This window comes from Mustela nivalis (assembly GCF_964662115.1).
Source record: "Mustela nivalis genome assembly, chromosome: 16".
Lineage (NCBI taxonomy): Eukaryota > Metazoa > Chordata > Mammalia > Carnivora > Mustelidae > Mustela > Mustela nivalis.
Window position 1 is genome coordinate 63,893,800 of NC_139035.1, and position 18,482 is coordinate 63,912,281.

The following is an 18,482-nucleotide window of genomic DNA, read 5'->3' on the forward strand; positions in this document are numbered from 1 at the left end:
TTTAAGTTGTTTCTGTCCTTTTATTTAAAAAGCTACTACAGTGGGCATGATTTTACAGGGGTCTTTGTGTCCATGAGTGAGAATATCCATTGGATTCATTTTAGCAGCTGTTTAGAAGATGGGGTGAAGGTCCAGGGTCCTTCCAACAACGTTGGACCAGTCGTGGCAGAGTCCTGAGTTGGTGCCTCCAAACTGTAGAAGCACACAAGGGGACGGACGGAGCAAGGACTTCTTGAAGGCCGGGGACTCCAAGACGGAGCCTGTGTCTGATCTATTCATAGATTTGGGAAGTCACAGGGGTGGGGGGAAGGGGGCGCGTCAAATTCAGGTATCTTGGAGACACTAAAGGCAGTTCTGAAGTGCTTCTGTCTATAAGAGCTCCAGGCCTTACACCTTCCAGGAGATTTTCCAACTACAGGGAGAGAAGCAGCAGCTGCTTTTCTTTTCAGGTGAAATTTTCATAGGTAGGGATTTCAGAAGACTCAGAATCATTCTGTTGTGGTGGTGGCACCCCCTGTGAGCCAAAAGACACAAAGCATATTGTTAACAAAGCCCGGGAAGCCCTGGTTTCCTCGGCCCTGTGCTGCTGCGGGAGGAAGGTCCGGCCAGGCTAAGACTGGTCCGTGCTGTAGAAGTCAGGTCAGATGGACTGGCCCTGGGATGGAATAGTCCATCAGGCCGGCTGCAGGCATTTCTGGAGAACCTCCTACTGGGAAGCGGGCAAGGCTCTCTGTAAGGCAGATAGAGGGCAGTTTAGTGCAGCACGTTGAGGGGATACAGACATGCAATAAAAGGCCTTGCTCTCAAGAAGCTACTGTCTAATGAGCTCAGTCTCTGCCCTGGCTGGAAGCAAGACAAACATCTAGAGAAAGACATTCCAGGTGGTAGAGGTTCTGCCGTAAAGTAATGGTTCAGACTCTCAGACTTCATGTTCCCAGGGTTCTGAGGACTCTTCGTTCAGGGAAGGCCCCAAGGAGGAGGTGAGGCGTGAGCTGATGCAGAGAGGAGGGCCGGCCGGGCGTCAGGAACAGCTCGGGAACGGCATAAACCTTCGAGATACCGTGCAGAGACAGTGTCAGAAAGTAACGGCTCAGGCAGGTTTGAGAAGTTCCTGACCAAGTGGGCAATGACAGCCTCAGGGGACCCAGAGTGAGGACTCGTGGTCCTGAAAATTCTGAAGGCAAGGGGTAAATTCTGTCAAGACCCCAGCTGAGGAAACACGCTCCTGTCCGCTCAGGTTGTGAGTGAGGGAGTCCCTGGGGTGGTGTGTGAACCACGCAGGACCCACCAGACCAGTGGTGACTCACGGCCGTTCTGAAACTCCGAGTAGGGACTGATGTCCATGACTTTAAGATAGACCAGTAGTGGCCCAAACACAAAGGGCCGGGTTGGAGTAGGAAGCAGCTTTGGGAGTATAGTGTAACGTACAGATGAGGTCTCAAGGCCACAGGCGAAGTACCTTGTTGGCTAAGCATAGGCGACCTTCCACAAGGCAGGACATGCGTAGGCGATGGCTGAGCGGAGCTGCATACCGCACAGATGCTTACCGACCAAGTTCTAGCCACCTTTTAAGGTCCAACACAAGTTAGTTTTTTGTTTTTGTTTTTTCCCATGAAGTCTTTCCTGTCGACCTCAGTGCAGTGATACCTCCCACTTTCAATGTCTGGAAAACCCCTTGGGAATGGCACACCTCACAAGTAGTATGTAGAGTGTTTTCATTTCCCTTCTAGGTGATTGAATCTTCTCCATGCCTCTTCCACTGACAGCCAGATAAGATAACAGGTCTTCAAGGTTAAGGATAGTGCCTTCACCGTATCTAAATCCCATAGTATCTAGCCTAATTCTAGACACACTCAAGATGTTCAATAAATACCTATTGATTGATGCATCAATCACAGAGAAGTAGCATAACTGAAAACCTTTGAGTTTTTCTTTTTTAAAATCTTGTTTGCGGGTGCCTGGGTGGCTCAGTCCGTTGAACGTCTGACTTGATTTCGGCTTGGGTCATGGTCTCAGGGTCGTGAGAAAGGGCTATGTGCCTGGCTCTGTGCTCAGCAGGGAGTCTGCTTAAGATTCTCTCTCTCCCTCTGCACCCTCCTTCCGCAAAATAAGCAAATAGATCTTTAAAAATGTTTTGTTTGGGCATGTTAAAACAAGGAGGAAAAACAGGGAAGGAATTCTGGGGGAGATCTGAAAACAAAAAGTATATATGAACCCAATCTTTTCAGGGAAGTGAAAGCGGAGCAGGCAGCTGGATTCAGGTCAAGGTTAATTGGTTAAGGTTATTCAGGATTATTTTAAAGCTCTTTGTGGTTTTTATTTTTTACTTATATATATATGTATTGTTTTAAAAATATTTTATTTGAGAGAGAGACAGAAGGAGAGAGGGAGGGAGAAGCAGACTCCCCAGCTGAGCAGGGACCCTAGTGTGTGGCCCAGTCCCAGGACCCTGAGATCACGACTTGAGCCGAAGGCAGATGCTTAACTGACTGAGCCACCCAGGCACCCTGTATATTTATATTTTTAAAAGATTTTATTTATTTGACATAGAGAGAGAGAGAGAGGGAGAGCGCGCACACAGCAGAGGGAGCAGCAGAGGGAGAGGCAGGAGCAGATTCCCCCTGAGAAGGGACCCGACGTGGGGCTCAATCCCAGGACCCTGGGATCATGACCTGAGCTGGATACAGACACTTAATTGACTGAGGCACCCAGGCGCCCTTCTTTCTGTTTTTTTTTTTTTTTAATTCATTTTTTTAAAAGATTTTATTTATTTATTCGACAGATGGAGATCACAAGTAGGCAGAGAAGCAGGCAGAGAGAGAGGAGGAAGCAAGCTCCCAGCTGAGCAGAGAGCCTGATATGGGCCTGGATCCCAGGACCCTGGGATCATGACCTGAGCCGAAAGCAGAGGCTCTAACCTACTGAGCCACCCAGGAGCCCTCTTTCTGGTTTTTAATACTGAAAGTCCAACTACTGTCTGTATGACCTTAGGCAAACTTAGCTTCTGCGAATCTCAGCTTCTTTTGCTAGAAAATGTGGATGATAACACATTTGTAGAGGGATCACATGAGAATATGTTTGTCCATGTTTTATAAACTTGTTATGAAAGTTAGTTCTTCTTATTTAATGGTAAATTCTACCATTAAGGGACCTTTCAACATCACAATAAAACCAATGTATTATAGTTAATAGCACATTTTCCAAAAAATCTTGACATTGGACTATTGGCTAATTTCCAGTTGTTTGGGGAAATTGCCGTACTGGTGGATTAAGGGTTGGAAGTAAATTTGGAAATATACATAGATCATGCAGCATTTGTGTTTACAGCTTCTCATTCCGGTCAGTGTTAAGAATAATCAATACAAAACATTATGAAATCAATTAGAAACATTCAGCCTTTGGCCAAACAGATGTGAATCAGAAGTATTTGTTTAAGCATTTCTGTTGACCCTGGAGTGTGTCAGGGGGATGTGTAGTGGAGAGAACTTCAGCTCCTTTCCATGGGGATCTAGGACTTTCGGTTAAAATGGTCTGTGTAATAGTTCCTTGCTTTAGGAACCCTGGGACACAGAGAAAACTGGTCTCACCTTCTGAGGTATCTGTATACAGCTGTAGACTGTGGCTGAACTCTCCTTCTGCTCAGGAACTGGGGTATTTCCCTGTAATAGACCAACATCAGAGTATCTGTAATCACCAGATAAGAGCTTTCCAGGGTTTCACGTTCAGCCCTTCAGGAGAGGGGATACCCCACGAGGTTTAGGTTTCATTCAGAGGTTGGTGGCTGCCTCCGTGCAGTGGGGAAGTGCTCTGGGTGCTCCCACCTCCCTTATCAATGGCCCAAGATTGGGAGCTGAGGATAATCACCTTCACTCCAAGGGACCCCAAGGTTTGGTGAACATGGATAGAGCCACAGCTATCTGCCCATGTGCTGCTGGTTCTGGCCCCTGTTTGGAGGGACTAGTCATCGCAGTTATTGGATGGTTCTAGAAGTGGCGGAGGAGGGAAGGTGTACTGATCCAAAGGGCTCACCTGCAAGTTGACGACTACTTGCATATACACTGTGTTGTCCTCAGGTGCAGGCACCGTGCTTTCTGGAGTGACAAGATCATACTCTGCTTGCCCCTCAGAGGATGAGTCAGATCCAGTGTCCTCCTGAGTGAGCAAGTCATACTCATGGTGCCTCCCAGCCTTGGGTATGCCCGAACTCTCCCGGTCCTTCTCCGTTGTTTCACTGCTGTCAGGGCTGCTGTCGGAGCTGGGCCTGTGCTGTTGCTGGGCAGTCTCAGAGAAAGTGTCCAGCTTCTGACACCCTTGGGAGAGCATATTGCACAGTGTGCGGTCAGTAGTGAGTTTCGAACACATTGTGTGGCTGGGTTAGAAAGTGTGCCAGCCCCTACCTCTTTCTTGTTTTGTGCAAGGATCCGACCTGCTCTGATCTCTACTCCAAGTGAGGCCTAAGGAACTGAAAGAGAGGTTGAACTGTGTCCCCACAGCGGACTCTGTTCTACTCTCCCTTCCTTCCTCCTTTCAGGGATTCACTCATTTCTCTTGGGTAAATGTTCATGGAGGGTGACACGGGAGGGACTTAGCAACGCTCTGTGAGCCGAACTGGCTCTGCGGGCTAAGCCACCCTGAGTGCCACACTGTGTGGTCTGGGAAAACACAAAGAGGCCCTTAGACCTGCTCTTGAAGGAGGACACTGTCCAGCAGGGGGTCAGATCCATACGGAGATCAGTGAATGCAAGCCCGGCGCTGGCAAGGGGGGCGTGACAAGTGTCAGGAAAAGGTGAGGACTTGGTCTCGGGTTAGGAAGCAGAGAAGAACTCAGGAAGTTGGTGGGATTGAGGTGGGCCTTGACGGAGGGCTGGGATTTTGATGAGTAACAGGCTGTTGTTGGTTGAAGAAGCAGTATGATTAAGGTGTTCAAAACATTTAACAGGTGCAATGGATGCAAGACAATCAGAGTGGGCCCCTGTGTTGAACAATTTGTTGGTACACCAGGTGCATGTTTAGCTGCTTTTGGGGACACATCAAGGGGACTATTTGGTCTGAGTGTAGAATAATAATGGTTCACACGTACCAAGTGCCTCATATGTATCAGACAGCATCCTAAATACTCCATCCTAAATGTATTCAGTCTGCACGAGATCCCATGAGACAAAAACTACATTTATTTTTTGCAGATGAGGAAACTGTAGCCCATAAGGGTTAAATATTTGCCCGAGTAAGCGGTGGGGTCAGGATCTGAACCTTGGAAACCTTGTCCCTGATGTTCTTAACTAATACTCCAAACTAATACTCAAAATCTGCATAGGAACAAAGTAGGTAAAGGGTGGTCTGGCTAAAGAGTGAATGAGAATATAAGAGTAATTACCACCTCTTGAGTGCACAGTGTTGGCACTGACCCACTCAGTACTCACAGCAACTCTCAGGACTGGGCGCACTTATTTTCAAGGTAAGGAAACCGATGCATAGAGATTGAAGTGCCCAACGTCACTTATGAGCAGAGTCAAGATTCAAACAGAGGACCGCCTGGCCTCAGAACACACACACTTGGCCCCTAGGTTTTAGTGACTTTTGAATAACAAACAAAGGCCATGAGGAGCCATTGATGGCTTTAGAGCAGTCAGAGTTGAGCTTTGCAAGGTAGTGAGCAGAAGGGATAGAAAAGAGAAACCCTGGGGAAGGGAAGGCCAGTTAGGAAACTGTTCTACTTTTAGGGAAGAAATAATAAGCAATGGGAATGTCTGTTAATGAGGACTAGTTAAATAAATTAAGGTACATCTGTAGGATAGAATAAATAGGAATCAGTCTTACATATGTCAGTATTACTAGGATATTCTGTTAAGTTAAAAAAAGCCAGGTTCAGGAAAATGCTGTAGATTGCTCCCATACGTGTAACTAAAAGAAAGGCACCTACACACACACACATATACACAAACACATACCCACAAACCTATTTAATGCCCATAAATGCATTAAAGACCCCAAAAAGATTTAGAAATGCATCTTAACGATGAAAGTTCTGGGGGGAGGGGCCAGGAGATTGGGATTGGGAAGGAGATTTAATTGTATACCATGAGAATATACGATTTTTCAGTTAAAAAATCCCTGCTCAGTAAACAGAAAAATTGTGACACAATGAACCTTGGTAGTGACCAAAGATCTGGAGAAGAGGACACTTTGATTCCATCTGTCCTTCCTTCCTCCCTCCCTCCCTTTTAAAAAATAGATTTTATTTATTTGACAGGCAGCGAGACAGCCAGAGAGGGAACGTAAGCCGTGGGAGTGGGAGAGAGAGAAGCAGGCTCCTCACAGAGCAGGAGCCCAACATGGGACTTGATCCCAGGACCCGGAATCAGGGCCCGGGCTGAAGGCAGACGCCTAACAACGGAGCCACCCGGGTGCCCCAAGAAGAGGAGACTTTGAAGAGATGCTAGGGTGGTTAGAGAAGCAGACCTTGGGAGGTGCTGGGGAGGGAGGAAGATCAGGGATGGCAGTGGTGTCCCCAACACTTCCTTACTCCCTCTCCTGTGCCCAGATCACAAAGGCATAATGGCACAGGCTGGGGGAGACCAGGGTCTTCCCCCAGGTTGTGAGGAAGGAGCCGGTGAGAACCTCCACCCTTACCGTCATTCCTACTTCTTGGTCCCTTTCTCTTGGTAATGTTTTCCCATCCCAAAGGCCCACACTGTTGGATTCCTTGAGCTGCCTGCATCCCACCCAACCCCTCTTTCCATCTCTTCGGGGGATCTCTTCCATGAGAGGTTACATGTTTTTTTTTTAATAGCAGGGTTTGTCCCAGTGGGGGGAGTTTGGGAATTCCTTAGAATTCCAGAGCTTAGAGTTCAGGGTGGTAATGGAGGATACGGAGCCATGGGAAGCAGGGGTGGTAAGACGCAGGCATCTCATATCAGCACTCCAACGCCCATCAGGACAATTCTACTTTTGCATACTTTGTGTTGTTGGGATGTTGCACCGTATTTTGTTCAAAGAAAGCATTCCTTAGCTTTTTTAAAAATTGGAAAACCACTGCCTCAGGGATGTTCTTGGGCAATAGGTGTCCTATGAAATCTTATGGGTTTTAATTTTAAGTAAGTTTTAGTTTTGTTCCTGCTGCAAATTTTACCATTCTATCCAGCCTTTGTTCCTCCATTCTTGGAGTGAGGAAAATAACTCCATCCTCATCGGAGCCCACATTTAAAGGATGATAATGCCGGAGGAACCCTACAGATCCCAGAGGCCAGGCCGCCTCCCCTATCTCTGGTTATCATGTTTCTGGAGTCCGTCCTGGCTCTGATTTCTGTTCCCCAAACTTTCCTTCTCCAAGCCACATAACTTCTCAAACTTTAACAAGCATATGATTCACCTTGAGATGCAGACTAGAGTTCGGTATCTGGGGTGGTGCCCCAAACTGGAATTTCTAACAAGCTCCTGGGTGATGCCCCGTGTTGCAGATCGACAGATCACACTGAAGAAATTGTCAGGCTTTGGAGCTTCCATCTGGCCCAGGGACCCCACAGCCCGTGTCATTGGTGATATTACCTGGTGCGTCTGCTGGGGTTTCAGTGGAGCTGGAGCTGGAGGCTGGGTCTGAACCTGACAAACCAAGGTAGAGAAGACTTAGTAATAGGTCTGTTTGGAGAGAGACGTGTGATTCTAAGTGACAAAGGAGACGGGGAGAGATTTCCAGAGACAAACACAAGAAAAACGCTCTAGGGAGGGGGTGAACCCTGACATGAGTAGGAACCCACAGGACAGGTGGCCAGAGTCCCAAGGTCATTTTCAAATGACCCTCTGTCCCCTCTGTGGTGGCCACTTCTCAGGTTCGTTTGCGTCTTGTAGGAATTGCTGCAGGTATCTTATGTGTTCTACCCAATATGCTCTTTCGGGAACTGCTCCATTTCCCCTGCAATACGAAATTCCAAGGGAGCTGCCAATCATAATAGCTAATCCCGCTGGCCACAGTAGTTGGTCCAATCAATGGTCACATGAGCCAAGGCTGCACCAACCAGAGATCTTTCAAGTCGGAGTTGGAGGGAAACATCTTCTTTCTCTTCCTGGTGGCATATCTCCTAGTAGATACCAGCCTGGAGCTACCAACTGCTGTGTTGTGGCACAGCCCACCCCCATCCCTGCCCCTCAGCTCAAAGAGTAAAGTAAGGGTGAGAGATGGAGGGCCCTGATTTTTAACTCTCTGGTAACATTTGTCCCTAAGGCCAGCTCCTTCCCTTTCTTCCCCAAAGATTGATTATGTGAGTCCCAAAATAATGAATCACACCTCCTTCACCGCCCCCCCCCCACCTTAAAGGTAGTTTGAGTTGGGCTTCAGCGATTTGTAACTAAATTTAGAGTCCCAACGAACAGCCCTCTCCCACATCAGGAGGAGAAGAAATGAAGTTTTGGGAGAGTAGGGGTAAGAGGGGACCAGGAGAGGGCAGACAAGCCTCCGAAGGTCCCAGGGATGTGGTCTGGTGCTGGCACGTGCAGTGATCTCAGAAACCCACATGGTATTTTTTGCTTCCAAATGTACCAGATGAAGATCCCAAAGAACAGGATGCTGGCTATCAAGAGTCCAGTGTAAAGCTCTGTGTTCCTCTCAGGCCCTTTGAAGAGGAAATGAATGACATTAATACAAATAATGACAAGAAGGTTGGAACAAGCAATGGACAAAGCATAATGGCCATCTTAAAAAAAAAAAAAAAGCAAAATGGCCTCTTAAAATCTCATGCTATCGCAGGAAATATTCCTTTTCATTCATTCATTCTACAACTATTTACTGAGTAGGCATTGTTCTGGGCTAGAAATTATAGCAGTGCTTAAGGTAGACACTGTCCCTAGGTAGAGAGATAACATGCCTTGCCCAGTGTCACAGAGTTTTAAATACTTAGACAGGATTTGAATGTAGGCTGCCTGGTTCTACCTAAGACATGCTTATCCATCACACTACACTGCTCCTCTCTGTAAATGGTGTAAGGGGAGTTCTAGGCTCAAGACGGAGTCAAGATTTCCACCTCGTAGGGCTCTAAATCCATCTGCCAGCCTGACCTAGAGTTATCACCTCCCAGGTAAACCTCTCTTTTTCTACTTCCTTCTAGAACAGAACAGAGCACAGAACTCAGGGTTCCACTCGTGATTTTGTTTTGTGACATTGAGCAAGTCCCTAATCCTTTCTGAGTCTCAGTGTCTTCATGTAACGGAGGATAGTAAGGGTATTTGCTGTGTAGGATTATTGTGAAGCTAATTGTGTTAAAATGCGCATGGTCCTAGAATAGTGCCTGGCATCTAGGGAGAGACCCTAGGGCTTCCTTTCTAGCCACTCAGAGTCTGTGTTCCCTCGTGGTCTGCCTTCCTTCACTGATCCATTTCAATCAACTCATCTCCACTAACTTCTGACACTGTGCTGTCCATGTATGGTAGCCACAACCCATGCTCTAAGCCCTTGGAATGTGGCCAGTATGACTGAAGAACTAAATTGTTTACTTTATTTAATTTCTAAAAAATTGAAATGGAAATAGAAACATGGCGATTTAATTTCTTATTGAAAAATGGTGAGTAGGTTTGGGACAACTTGGATATGTAAAGCTATTTTTTTCAACTGTCACTTTTATGAAATCTGAATACAGACGGAATGCTTCCCATGGAAATTGGTCATCTGAACGGAGATGTGCTGTCAGTGCAAAACCCATACTGGATTTCAGAAGCTGAGTACAACAAGAAACGTAAGTTATCTCAACGGTAATTGTATTGAATATAATCCAAAACGGTGATATTTTGGATTTAGTGGGTTAAATAAAACATATTATTAAGGTTAGTTTTCCTTGCTTCTTTTGACTTTATCTAATGTGGCTATTAGAAAGTGTGAATGACACGAGGGACTCCCGTTATATTTCTGCCGGAATGTCCTGCTCTTGCCCACTCTTGTCCACACTCTCTCACTGCATTTCATAAAGAACCACTCAGACTACGAACACTTGGATACCAACGTCCCGGTCCCTGAAGTCTGGCTGAGCAGAGATAAACGGTAACCTGGACAGATGTCGCCAGGAAGAAACTGCTGGGAGCTGCTGCTGACAGGGTTGCTGGCGATGCATGTGATGTTGGGGTGATTTGCACCACGTGTCCAAGAGACATGGAGGTGAGGTCCCTCTTGGGACTCGAAGGTTCCTTTTTGTAGGGGGGCCCATGTGTATGTCACGTTGTATCCATTGTCCTCCACTGAGCATGTCAGGTTGACCCTGCAGATACCATCCTTAGCAAGCCCAGGACGCCAGGTAATTTTTGGCTTCTTCAGTCTCCCTGTGTGAGGAGAAAGACAGACCTAATGTGGAGTCAGGCCTGCCTGCTGGGCAGTCACCATGTCCTCACTCATTCAGAACACACTCCTGAAGCTGGGTGTTGGCACCACCTTAGGGCTGAGAAAGTGCCTCCAGGAGTCACAGGAATGTTGAATGCACCTGGCCTTTCTCTTGGCAGCCATGGAATCTCAGACATACCCCTTCACCACTATGGGCCTTTGATGCTCAGATGTTAAGCAAAGGAGTCAAAATAAAAACTGGAAAAAGAAAGACATCACATCACTCCATAGCGTACCCTGTGAAGAACCAGCAAACCCGTCAATACAGGTAGGTACAACGTCTCATGCACTCTGAGGACTTGAAGGCTTACCTGTTGAGGTTCCATCATCAGCCATCTTTACTCAGGAGATAAAGGGTGAAGAGCTGAGTGCCGCTCTGACATAGAGTTAGTGCTCAATAAGTGTTAGCGATTTTAAAAGAAATATAACACTGGCACTAGTGATTCCTAATTTATTATTATTTTCACTTAATCTTCTTTCTCTTCTTTTAATAGTTGAGTCATGGCATGCCATAGATGTGGACTAGCTGACTTCCAGCATATTCTAACAGGACCATGCTCCATGAGTCTCCACAGATAAGTAGACACCATCAAACCCAGGCAGGGGATGTGATGACCATGTCTGGGTGGTACAGCTGAAGCAGGTGGCAAATGTAAACCCAGCTGTCAAGCCAAGCTCCTGCAAGGCCCAAGCCTGAGGAGAAAGACTGCAAGTTCTGTCCCTCACACTCGGGAGAGCCAAGCAGCCATGCCTCTTGGAGGTCAGAGGGTCTTTGGATACTAAAGCCTTTCTCCTCAGTCTTTGTCCTCTCCAGCCTGCTGTGCCCTTATCTACAAGGATACTCTTCTATAAAAATGCAGGTGGAAGAGCTCTGAGATCCACCTGACAAGCAGTGCAGGACAGGGACAAGCACTGCAGGTTGGGTGGCGGAGGCCAACCTCGAGCTTAGCAGAAGGGGGACTTGGCAAGTAGTTCCTGCCCAGCTGCTGGCTGGAAATTTTCCCTCCAGTGAGTTGACTTGTCTGGACTCAAAAGCTGTGCTAGTGATCTGAGGTATTTGGGGAGGCAGGGAAAGGAGCAAAGAGGAAGGAGAAACATCCCAGGGGAGGAATGTAATGATGAGTACTCTGCTCAGAAACTCACCGTAGACATGCAGCGTGATGTGTTTTGTGCTGATGACTCCGGAGGCCTGGGAGCACACGTAGGCATGGTAGTGGCCAGCATTCTCCATCTTTAGCCGGCCAATCATCAGGGAGTAGTCTTGGCTGGAGTTCATATTGGCATCCTTGAACTTCGTGAGTGGATCAGCTGTTGCTGCTGCTTTCCGCTCTTTGCTGATAATAGACGTGTTGAACGTCCAGATGACGTTCTCTCCGGCGTGACTGGCCGAGAGTGTTAGGGGCAGGGTGACTGACTCCCCCAGGATCCCCACTACTGTCTCCCCTACCGACTCTCCTCCGGAGGGTCCTGGAGCTGCAGTCAGAGATGAGACATTGGGGCTTCGGTCATTGGGTCTCTTCCCTAAACCCTCAGCCTGCCGAAGGAGATTGAAGCCCCAGAAGCTCTCCTGCCCACACCCCCTTTCCCTTCCTCTGACAAGGCCTCCCTGCTCAACACTTGTCATGGACAGATATGCACCTGGCTCTGCCTTTTGCACACTCAGGCCTCCCTCGCCCTCCCTGTCCTTCTGAGGAGACCACGGGGGATACCTCCAGCTAAAGAAAGAACAAATTAGATCTCTTCATCCATCTTCCCTTCCCTTCCCTTGCTTTATCTTTAAGGTTTCAGAGTTCCCTGGGAGCTCCCAGGTGCCCTGCCAGTCTCTCTCAGACCCCGGAGGGTGAAAACAAGATTCTTCAAGCCTGTCTTCGTCCTCACTCCACCCGTGTCCTGCCAGAACCCTGGTGGTTTAGACTCCGTGACTGCTCAGACCATCTCTGAAATCCCCTGGAGGGCCCAAGTGGAGCCTGTACCTATACAGAACTGCCGGGCGCGGACGGGGCTGGAGGTGCTCTGGCTGACCGGGTTCCTGGCTGTGCAGGTGTATTGCAGGTCTGGGTCACACAGCGTCCGGCGGATGATGACAGTGGAGCCCTCCTGCGATTCAGAAGCCTGCGTGTCCTGCAAGGTCCAGCTGTACAGAACACTTGTCCACGCCCTCTCCACAGAGCAAATCAAGGTAACGTTGCAGGAGCCACTGTCGGACATGTTCACAGACTTCACGATGACTTGAGGCTCCGGCACCTGCTCTGTAGGGACAACAGCAACAAGGAGATTACTCAGATTCCCTTCAGCAGCAGGACACAGCTGACAGAAGAGGCTGGTGATGATAGAAGACCCAGGGACAGAAGGAAAAGCCAGAATACCTGTTCCAGGGGAAGTTTTCTCTTAGTTTCCCCCGCAGCCTGGACTGAGTGCCCCTCTTCTACACTCCCGTAAATCCCCAAAGAGTGTTACCTCCATGACTCAGCGAGACACCAGTCCGATTACTCCTCTGTCTCCCCAACAGTACATGAACTCCTTCAGGACAGGGCCAATGCCTGTGCCCAAATACTAACACCTGACTGGCCCGTCCTTGGAAGTCTCTCTTGCATGTTTGGTGAATAAATGCACAAATGAATCAGCCCCAAACTCTGTGCAGCAGGGAGTTCTGCCTCTAGAATTTGGAGTTGCTTTTGTCTTTTGGTTGGAATTTATGGCCATGGTGCTTTCAGACCTTCTTCCCGGTCCTTTCTTTCCCTTTTGTTCCATTTCCTCTGTGTGTGTGTGTGTGTGTGTGTGTGTTTAAGTGTGCTTTTTTGGGGGAATTGATAATACATAAAATTGAAAGGATACAAAAAAGCGTACATAGTTTAAAAAGCAAGCTTTCTTGTTCCCAGATACTTGTTTCCTCTCCCCAAGAATTATGCTACGAACTTCCTGTTGATTTTCCCAGAAATATTCTAGATATAGACACACACATGATAGTATACTATATAAGTATATGTATACTAGATATTGCTATTATATATACTGTATATTACTATTATATACACACACACTGTCCTGAAGCCTTTAAAAATTTAATTATATGTTGGCTTTCTGGGGAAGGCGGCAGAGTAGAAGGACCCTAAGCTCACTTGTCCCATGGATACAACTGGATAACACCCGCATCCATGTGAATAGCCCAGAAAATGCCCTGAAGACCGGCAGAACTAAAGCTCCACAGCTAAATGTATAGAAGAGGTCACCGCAAAGAGGGTAAGAAAGGCAGAGGCGCAGTTGGGAACTTATGGACCCACAGAACCGTCCACAGGATGGAGGGATAGTGTGGGTGCAGAGGAGGGACAGAAACACTCTCACACAAGGAAGAGGAATCCTCATAACATTTGGTTTGGAAAACCAGAGGGGCCTGATTTCGTGAGTTCTTATAATCAGCAGGGGCTTAACACCTGGAACTTTAAAAATGGGCTGGCTGGGCTCTGGGAGGAGGAAAGGAAACTGCATCCCTGTCTATAAAGAGGCAGCACAACAAACAGCACCCCCCCTGCCCCCCAGGACAGTAGCAGCAGTTTGAAAAATCACCTGGAATATGTGGGAAGGAGACTTGTTTACTAATCTCAGAACATGTATTGGAGGGGCAGAGATCACGCGCAGACTTCTCCAGGAACAAAGGAGCTAGAGGACATCATTTCCTTCCCCTGTCCCCACCCCACCTCGCTAGACACATGGACACCTGTGGGAACCAGTACAGTGCCAACATGCAATACCTAACTTGCTAACAGCTCACCCGACCCCTGCATTCTCCTGTAGACATACCCCTCCCTGTCATGCCTCCTTTGCAGACCTGCTCCCACCGCAGACTTGCACACCCCTTGCCAACACCAGACACCTTGCCCTCCACCCAGCCCCCGCTTCTGCAGATTTGCTTCCTGCAACCCAGCTTGCCTGGGTCCCCTTTGCTACAGGTCCCCTCCTGCAGCCTGCTTGGAGGGGGAGAAGCAAAGCTTGATACGCTGCCCAGCTTGCCCCTGAGTTCTCCTGTGGTCCTGACTTGTCCAGTGTGCTCGCGGCCAGAGCCCATCCAAAGTAGTGCCTCAAACCTGACAGTGTGCAAGCAGTGCCAGCAGGGGCCAGCACTCCAAAGTCCCAGGCACTTCCTGTCCCAGGGGGAAGGGAAGATGAGATGACCACACACAACACACACACACACACACACACACAAACACACACTCCAACATGGCCACAGCAATGGGTTTGGGGCCAACATCTGGTCTGAGGGCAGGCCCTGCCCACCAAAGAAAGAATCTCAGGGAACAAAACAAGGAAATCACTCTGTAATTCAGTGCTATTGCATTTCTGGCAAATGTCTGCTCTGACTCCACTCAAGCCCAGGCAGCCTGCGACTGGCCACTAACAACACGAGCACAAATAGCTCTTAACCCACTGAGCCACCCAGGCCCCCCATTGATCTTTTCAAAGAACCAGATCCTGGTTCCATTGATCTGTTCTGTTGGTTTTTAAGCTTCTCTTTATTTCTGCTCTAATATCGACGATTCCTTCCTTCTACTGGTTTTGTGTTTTGTTTGTTCTTCTTTTTCTAGCTCCTTTAGGTGTGAAGTTAGGTTCTTTCTTTGAGTTTTCTTGCTTCTTGAGGTAGGCCTATATTGCTATAAACTTCCTTCTTAGAAGAGCTTTGGCCGCATCCCAAAGATTTTGTACTATTCCATTTTCCTTTGTCTCCATGTACATTTGATTTCCTCTTTGACTTCTTGGTTGACCCATTCATTGTTTAGGAGCATGTTATGTAACCTCCACGTATCTGTGTTCTTTGCAAATATTTTCTTGTGATTGATTTCTAGTTTCATAGTGTTGTTGTCAGAAAAGAGGCATGGTATGACTTTGATCTTTTTGAACTTGTTGAGACTTGTTTAGTGTCCTAGTATGTGACCTACTCTGAAGAATGTTCCACGTGCACTTGAAATGAATGTGTATTCTGCTGTTTTAGGATAAAATGTTCTGAATATATCTGTTAGATTCGTCTGATCCAATGTTTAGCCAGTTAAGGGTCTGTCTTGGGCCCAGGGTCTTGGGATTGAGGCCCTCATCAGGCTCCCTGCTTAGCAGGAGGCCTGCTTCTCCCTATCCTTCTGCTGTTCCCCCTGTTTGTGCTGTCTCTTTCTCTCTCCAATAAATAAATAAATAAATAAATAAATAAATAAATATTTTTTTTAAAGAAAGAAAATATCAACAATATTGATAAACCTTTAGCGAGTCTATGGGAGAAAGGAGGAGGAGAGAAAGAGAGAGAGAGAGAAGACTCAAATAAACAAAATCAGAAATGAAAGAGGAGAAACAATAACTCACACCACAGAAATACAAAGGATTATAAAGAATATTATGAAAAATTATATGCCCACAAATTGGAGGATCTAGAGGAAATGGACAAATTCCTAGAAACATATACCCTCCCCAAACTAAATCATAAAGAAACAGAAAATTCCAGTACTGGGTATTTGCGCAAAGAATATGAAAACACTAATTTGAAAAGATATATGCACCCTTGTGTTCATAACAGCATTATTTGCAATAGCCAAATTACAGAAGCAGCCCAAGTGTCTATAGATAGATGAAAGGATAAATAATATATATATATAAACAATATATATATATGTGTGTATATATAAGTATACATATATGTATACATATATATGTGTGTATATTTATGTGTACACACACATATATACACACATGTATGTATGCATACACATAAATATTCACACATATATACATATATACGTATATACATACATATATACACACATATGTATATACATACATACGTATGTATGTATATACACATACATATACACAAATATATACATATACATATATATGCACACACATACATACATATACTATATATATATGAGTATTAGTAAGCCATAAGAAGGAATGAAATCATTTTTCTAAAGATTTTATTTATTTATTTGACACAGAGAAAGAGACTGCAAGAGAGGGAACACAAGCAGGGGGAGTGGGAGAGGGTGAAGTAGGCTGAGCACGGAGCCCGATGTGGGGCTCGATCCCAGGACCGTGGTATCATGACCTCAGCCGAAGGCAGATGCTGAACAATTGAGCCACCCAGGCGCCCCATGAAAGGAATGGAGTCTTGTCATTTGTAACAACATGGATGGTTCTAGAGAGAATTTTGCTAAGTGAAATCAGTCAGTCAGAGAAAGACAAAAACCATATGATTTCACTCATATGTGGGATTTAAGAAATAAAATGAACAAAGGAAAAAAGCACAAACCAAAAAACAGATTCTTAGCGACAGAGAACACACTGACGGTGCCAGCGGTCGAGTAGGGCATGGGCAGACTCAGGGAGGGGATTAAGAACACACTTCTCAGAACCGGCCGAGGGTGATGTACGGAAGTGTGGATTCACCATAGGGCACACGTGAAGCTAACATAGCACTGTGCGTTCCTGGTGCTGGAATTAAAACAAGCTATCAATGTGACTTAGAAATTGCTGCAGGTTGGTACATATGGAGCTCATTCATTCTGTTTCTATTCCCTGCAAAGTATTCCATTTCTTTAACATATGCAGAGCACTCAACAAATCAATAAAAAAGGTCAAACTACCTGATAGAAAGGTCAAACTACACAGTTAAGCTGAACTGTGTCTTCCCAGAGTTCATATCTTGAAGCCCTAATTCCCAGTACCTCAGAACATGATTTTATTTGGATATAGGACTGTATTTGGAGATAGAGGCCATTACGTTAAAATGAGGTCATGAGAACGGTCCCTAATCCAAAATGACTGGTGTCTTTATAAGAAGAGGAGATTAGGACATAGAGGACACAGACAGAGGGATGGCCATACAAGGACATATCAAAACAGGCAGCTATCTGCAAGCCTAGTAGCAAGGTCTCAGTAGAAACCCAGCCTGCTGACACCCTGATCTTGGGCTTCCACTCTCCAAAACTGTGAAAATAAGCTTCCGTGGTTTAAGCCACCGAGGCAGTGGTATATTGTTATGGCAAACCCAGCAAGCTAGCTAGTACAGACGGGTGAAGGGTATTAACAGAGTTGCAGAAAAGAGAACACAAACGGTTTAAAACACATTTTGGCTGTGTTTTCACTCTGACATCTGTATTTATGGAACTGCATGCAAAGGACCAACATGGTGGCCCTATTTGTCCTAGAGAGATAAACACCTAGGAAGAAAAAAAATCTGCTTTTAAAAATAAAAGATTAGGGGCGCCTGGGTGGCTCAGTGGGTTAAGCTACTGCCTTTGCCTCAGGTCATGATCTCAGGGTCCTGGGACGGAGCCCGCGTCCAGCTCTGTGCTCAGCGGGGAGCCTGCTTGTTCTTCTCCCTCTGCCCCTCCTCCAATGTGTGCTTTCTCTCTGCCTCTCTCTCTTTCTCAAACAAACAAACAAACAAATAAACAAATAAATCTTTAAAAAAGATAAAAGTTCGGGGTGCCTAGGTGGCTTAGCCGGTTGAACATCTGGCTGAGTCCAGCTCAGGTCATGATCTGGGTTCATAAAAGTGAGCCCTGCGTGGAGTCCGCTCAGTCTCTCTCTCCCTCTGCCCGCCTCCTTCTCAAAATAAACACATAGAATCTTAAATAAATAAACAAACAAACAAAATACTAAAACCCATGGAAACTCTCTGGAACTCACCATAGACGTACAGTATAAATGTCTTGTCAGTGGTGACTGCAGAAGTCTTTCGGTTTATCTGGGCTTTGTAGGGTCCAGCATCTTCCAAAGTCAGGCTGCTGAGACACAAGGAGTAACTGTCCCCGCTGATGTTTAGTCGGTCCTGGTAGCTTTTGGCTGTGATGAAAATCTGTTTTTCTGCAGTTACGAAAGCAAGAGTGCCTTGGGGACCACTCCAGGCGACATTCTCAAACGCCGTGTCTACTGAAATGTTCAGGGGGAAAATCACCAAACCCCCTAGAATCCCGGGCACCACTGCTGAGGTTGAGTGCTTTTCAGAGGCTCCTAGCCCTGCAGAGACAGAAGAGGGATTTGGAGAAGAAGTACCTGGACTCCGCAAGTCAGCCTTCATTCATTCATTCTATAAAAACATACTGGGAACAAATGACAGATGTTGAGAAATGAAATGAAA

At 46.5% G+C, this 18,482-nt stretch overlaps 1 protein-coding gene and 1 long non-coding RNA gene across 5 annotated transcripts in view; one reads left to right on the forward strand and one right to left on the reverse strand.

Annotated features, from left to right (window-relative positions):
• The window catches only part of LOC309850400 (T-lymphocyte surface antigen Ly-9-like), a 22,751-nt gene continuing 4,269 nt past the window's right edge, over positions 1-18,482 (reverse strand). The window contains exons 2-10 of one of the 4 annotated variants that reach the window (XR_014304219.1): positions 18,032-18,361; positions 12,331-12,606; positions 11,501-11,830; positions 10,030-10,299; positions 7,755-8,606; positions 7,546-7,599; positions 4,030-4,310; positions 3,588-3,659; positions 1-514 (exon numbers count right to left, since the gene is read on the reverse strand). Coding sequence is in view for 3 of the 4 variants with exons in the window: in XM_082704292.1 (XP_082560418.1) it covers positions 446-514; positions 3,588-3,659; positions 4,030-4,310; positions 7,546-7,599; positions 8,508-8,606; positions 10,030-10,299; positions 11,501-11,830; positions 12,331-12,606; positions 18,032-18,361 (1,781 nt within the window). In the remaining variant the exon portion in view is untranslated. The remainder of the gene's footprint in view (positions 515-3,587; positions 3,660-4,029; positions 4,311-7,545; positions 7,600-7,754; positions 8,607-10,029; positions 10,300-11,500; positions 11,831-12,330; positions 12,607-18,031; positions 18,362-18,482) is intronic. The other 3 variants (XM_082704292.1, XM_082704293.1, XM_082704294.1) reach the window with 3 other exon arrangements.
• On the forward strand, positions 10,347-13,049 carry LOC309850410. Its single transcript, XR_014304222.1, has 3 exons — positions 10,347-10,625; positions 10,852-11,365; positions 12,139-13,049. It is a non-coding gene; the product is annotated as an uncharacterized lncRNA (long non-coding RNA).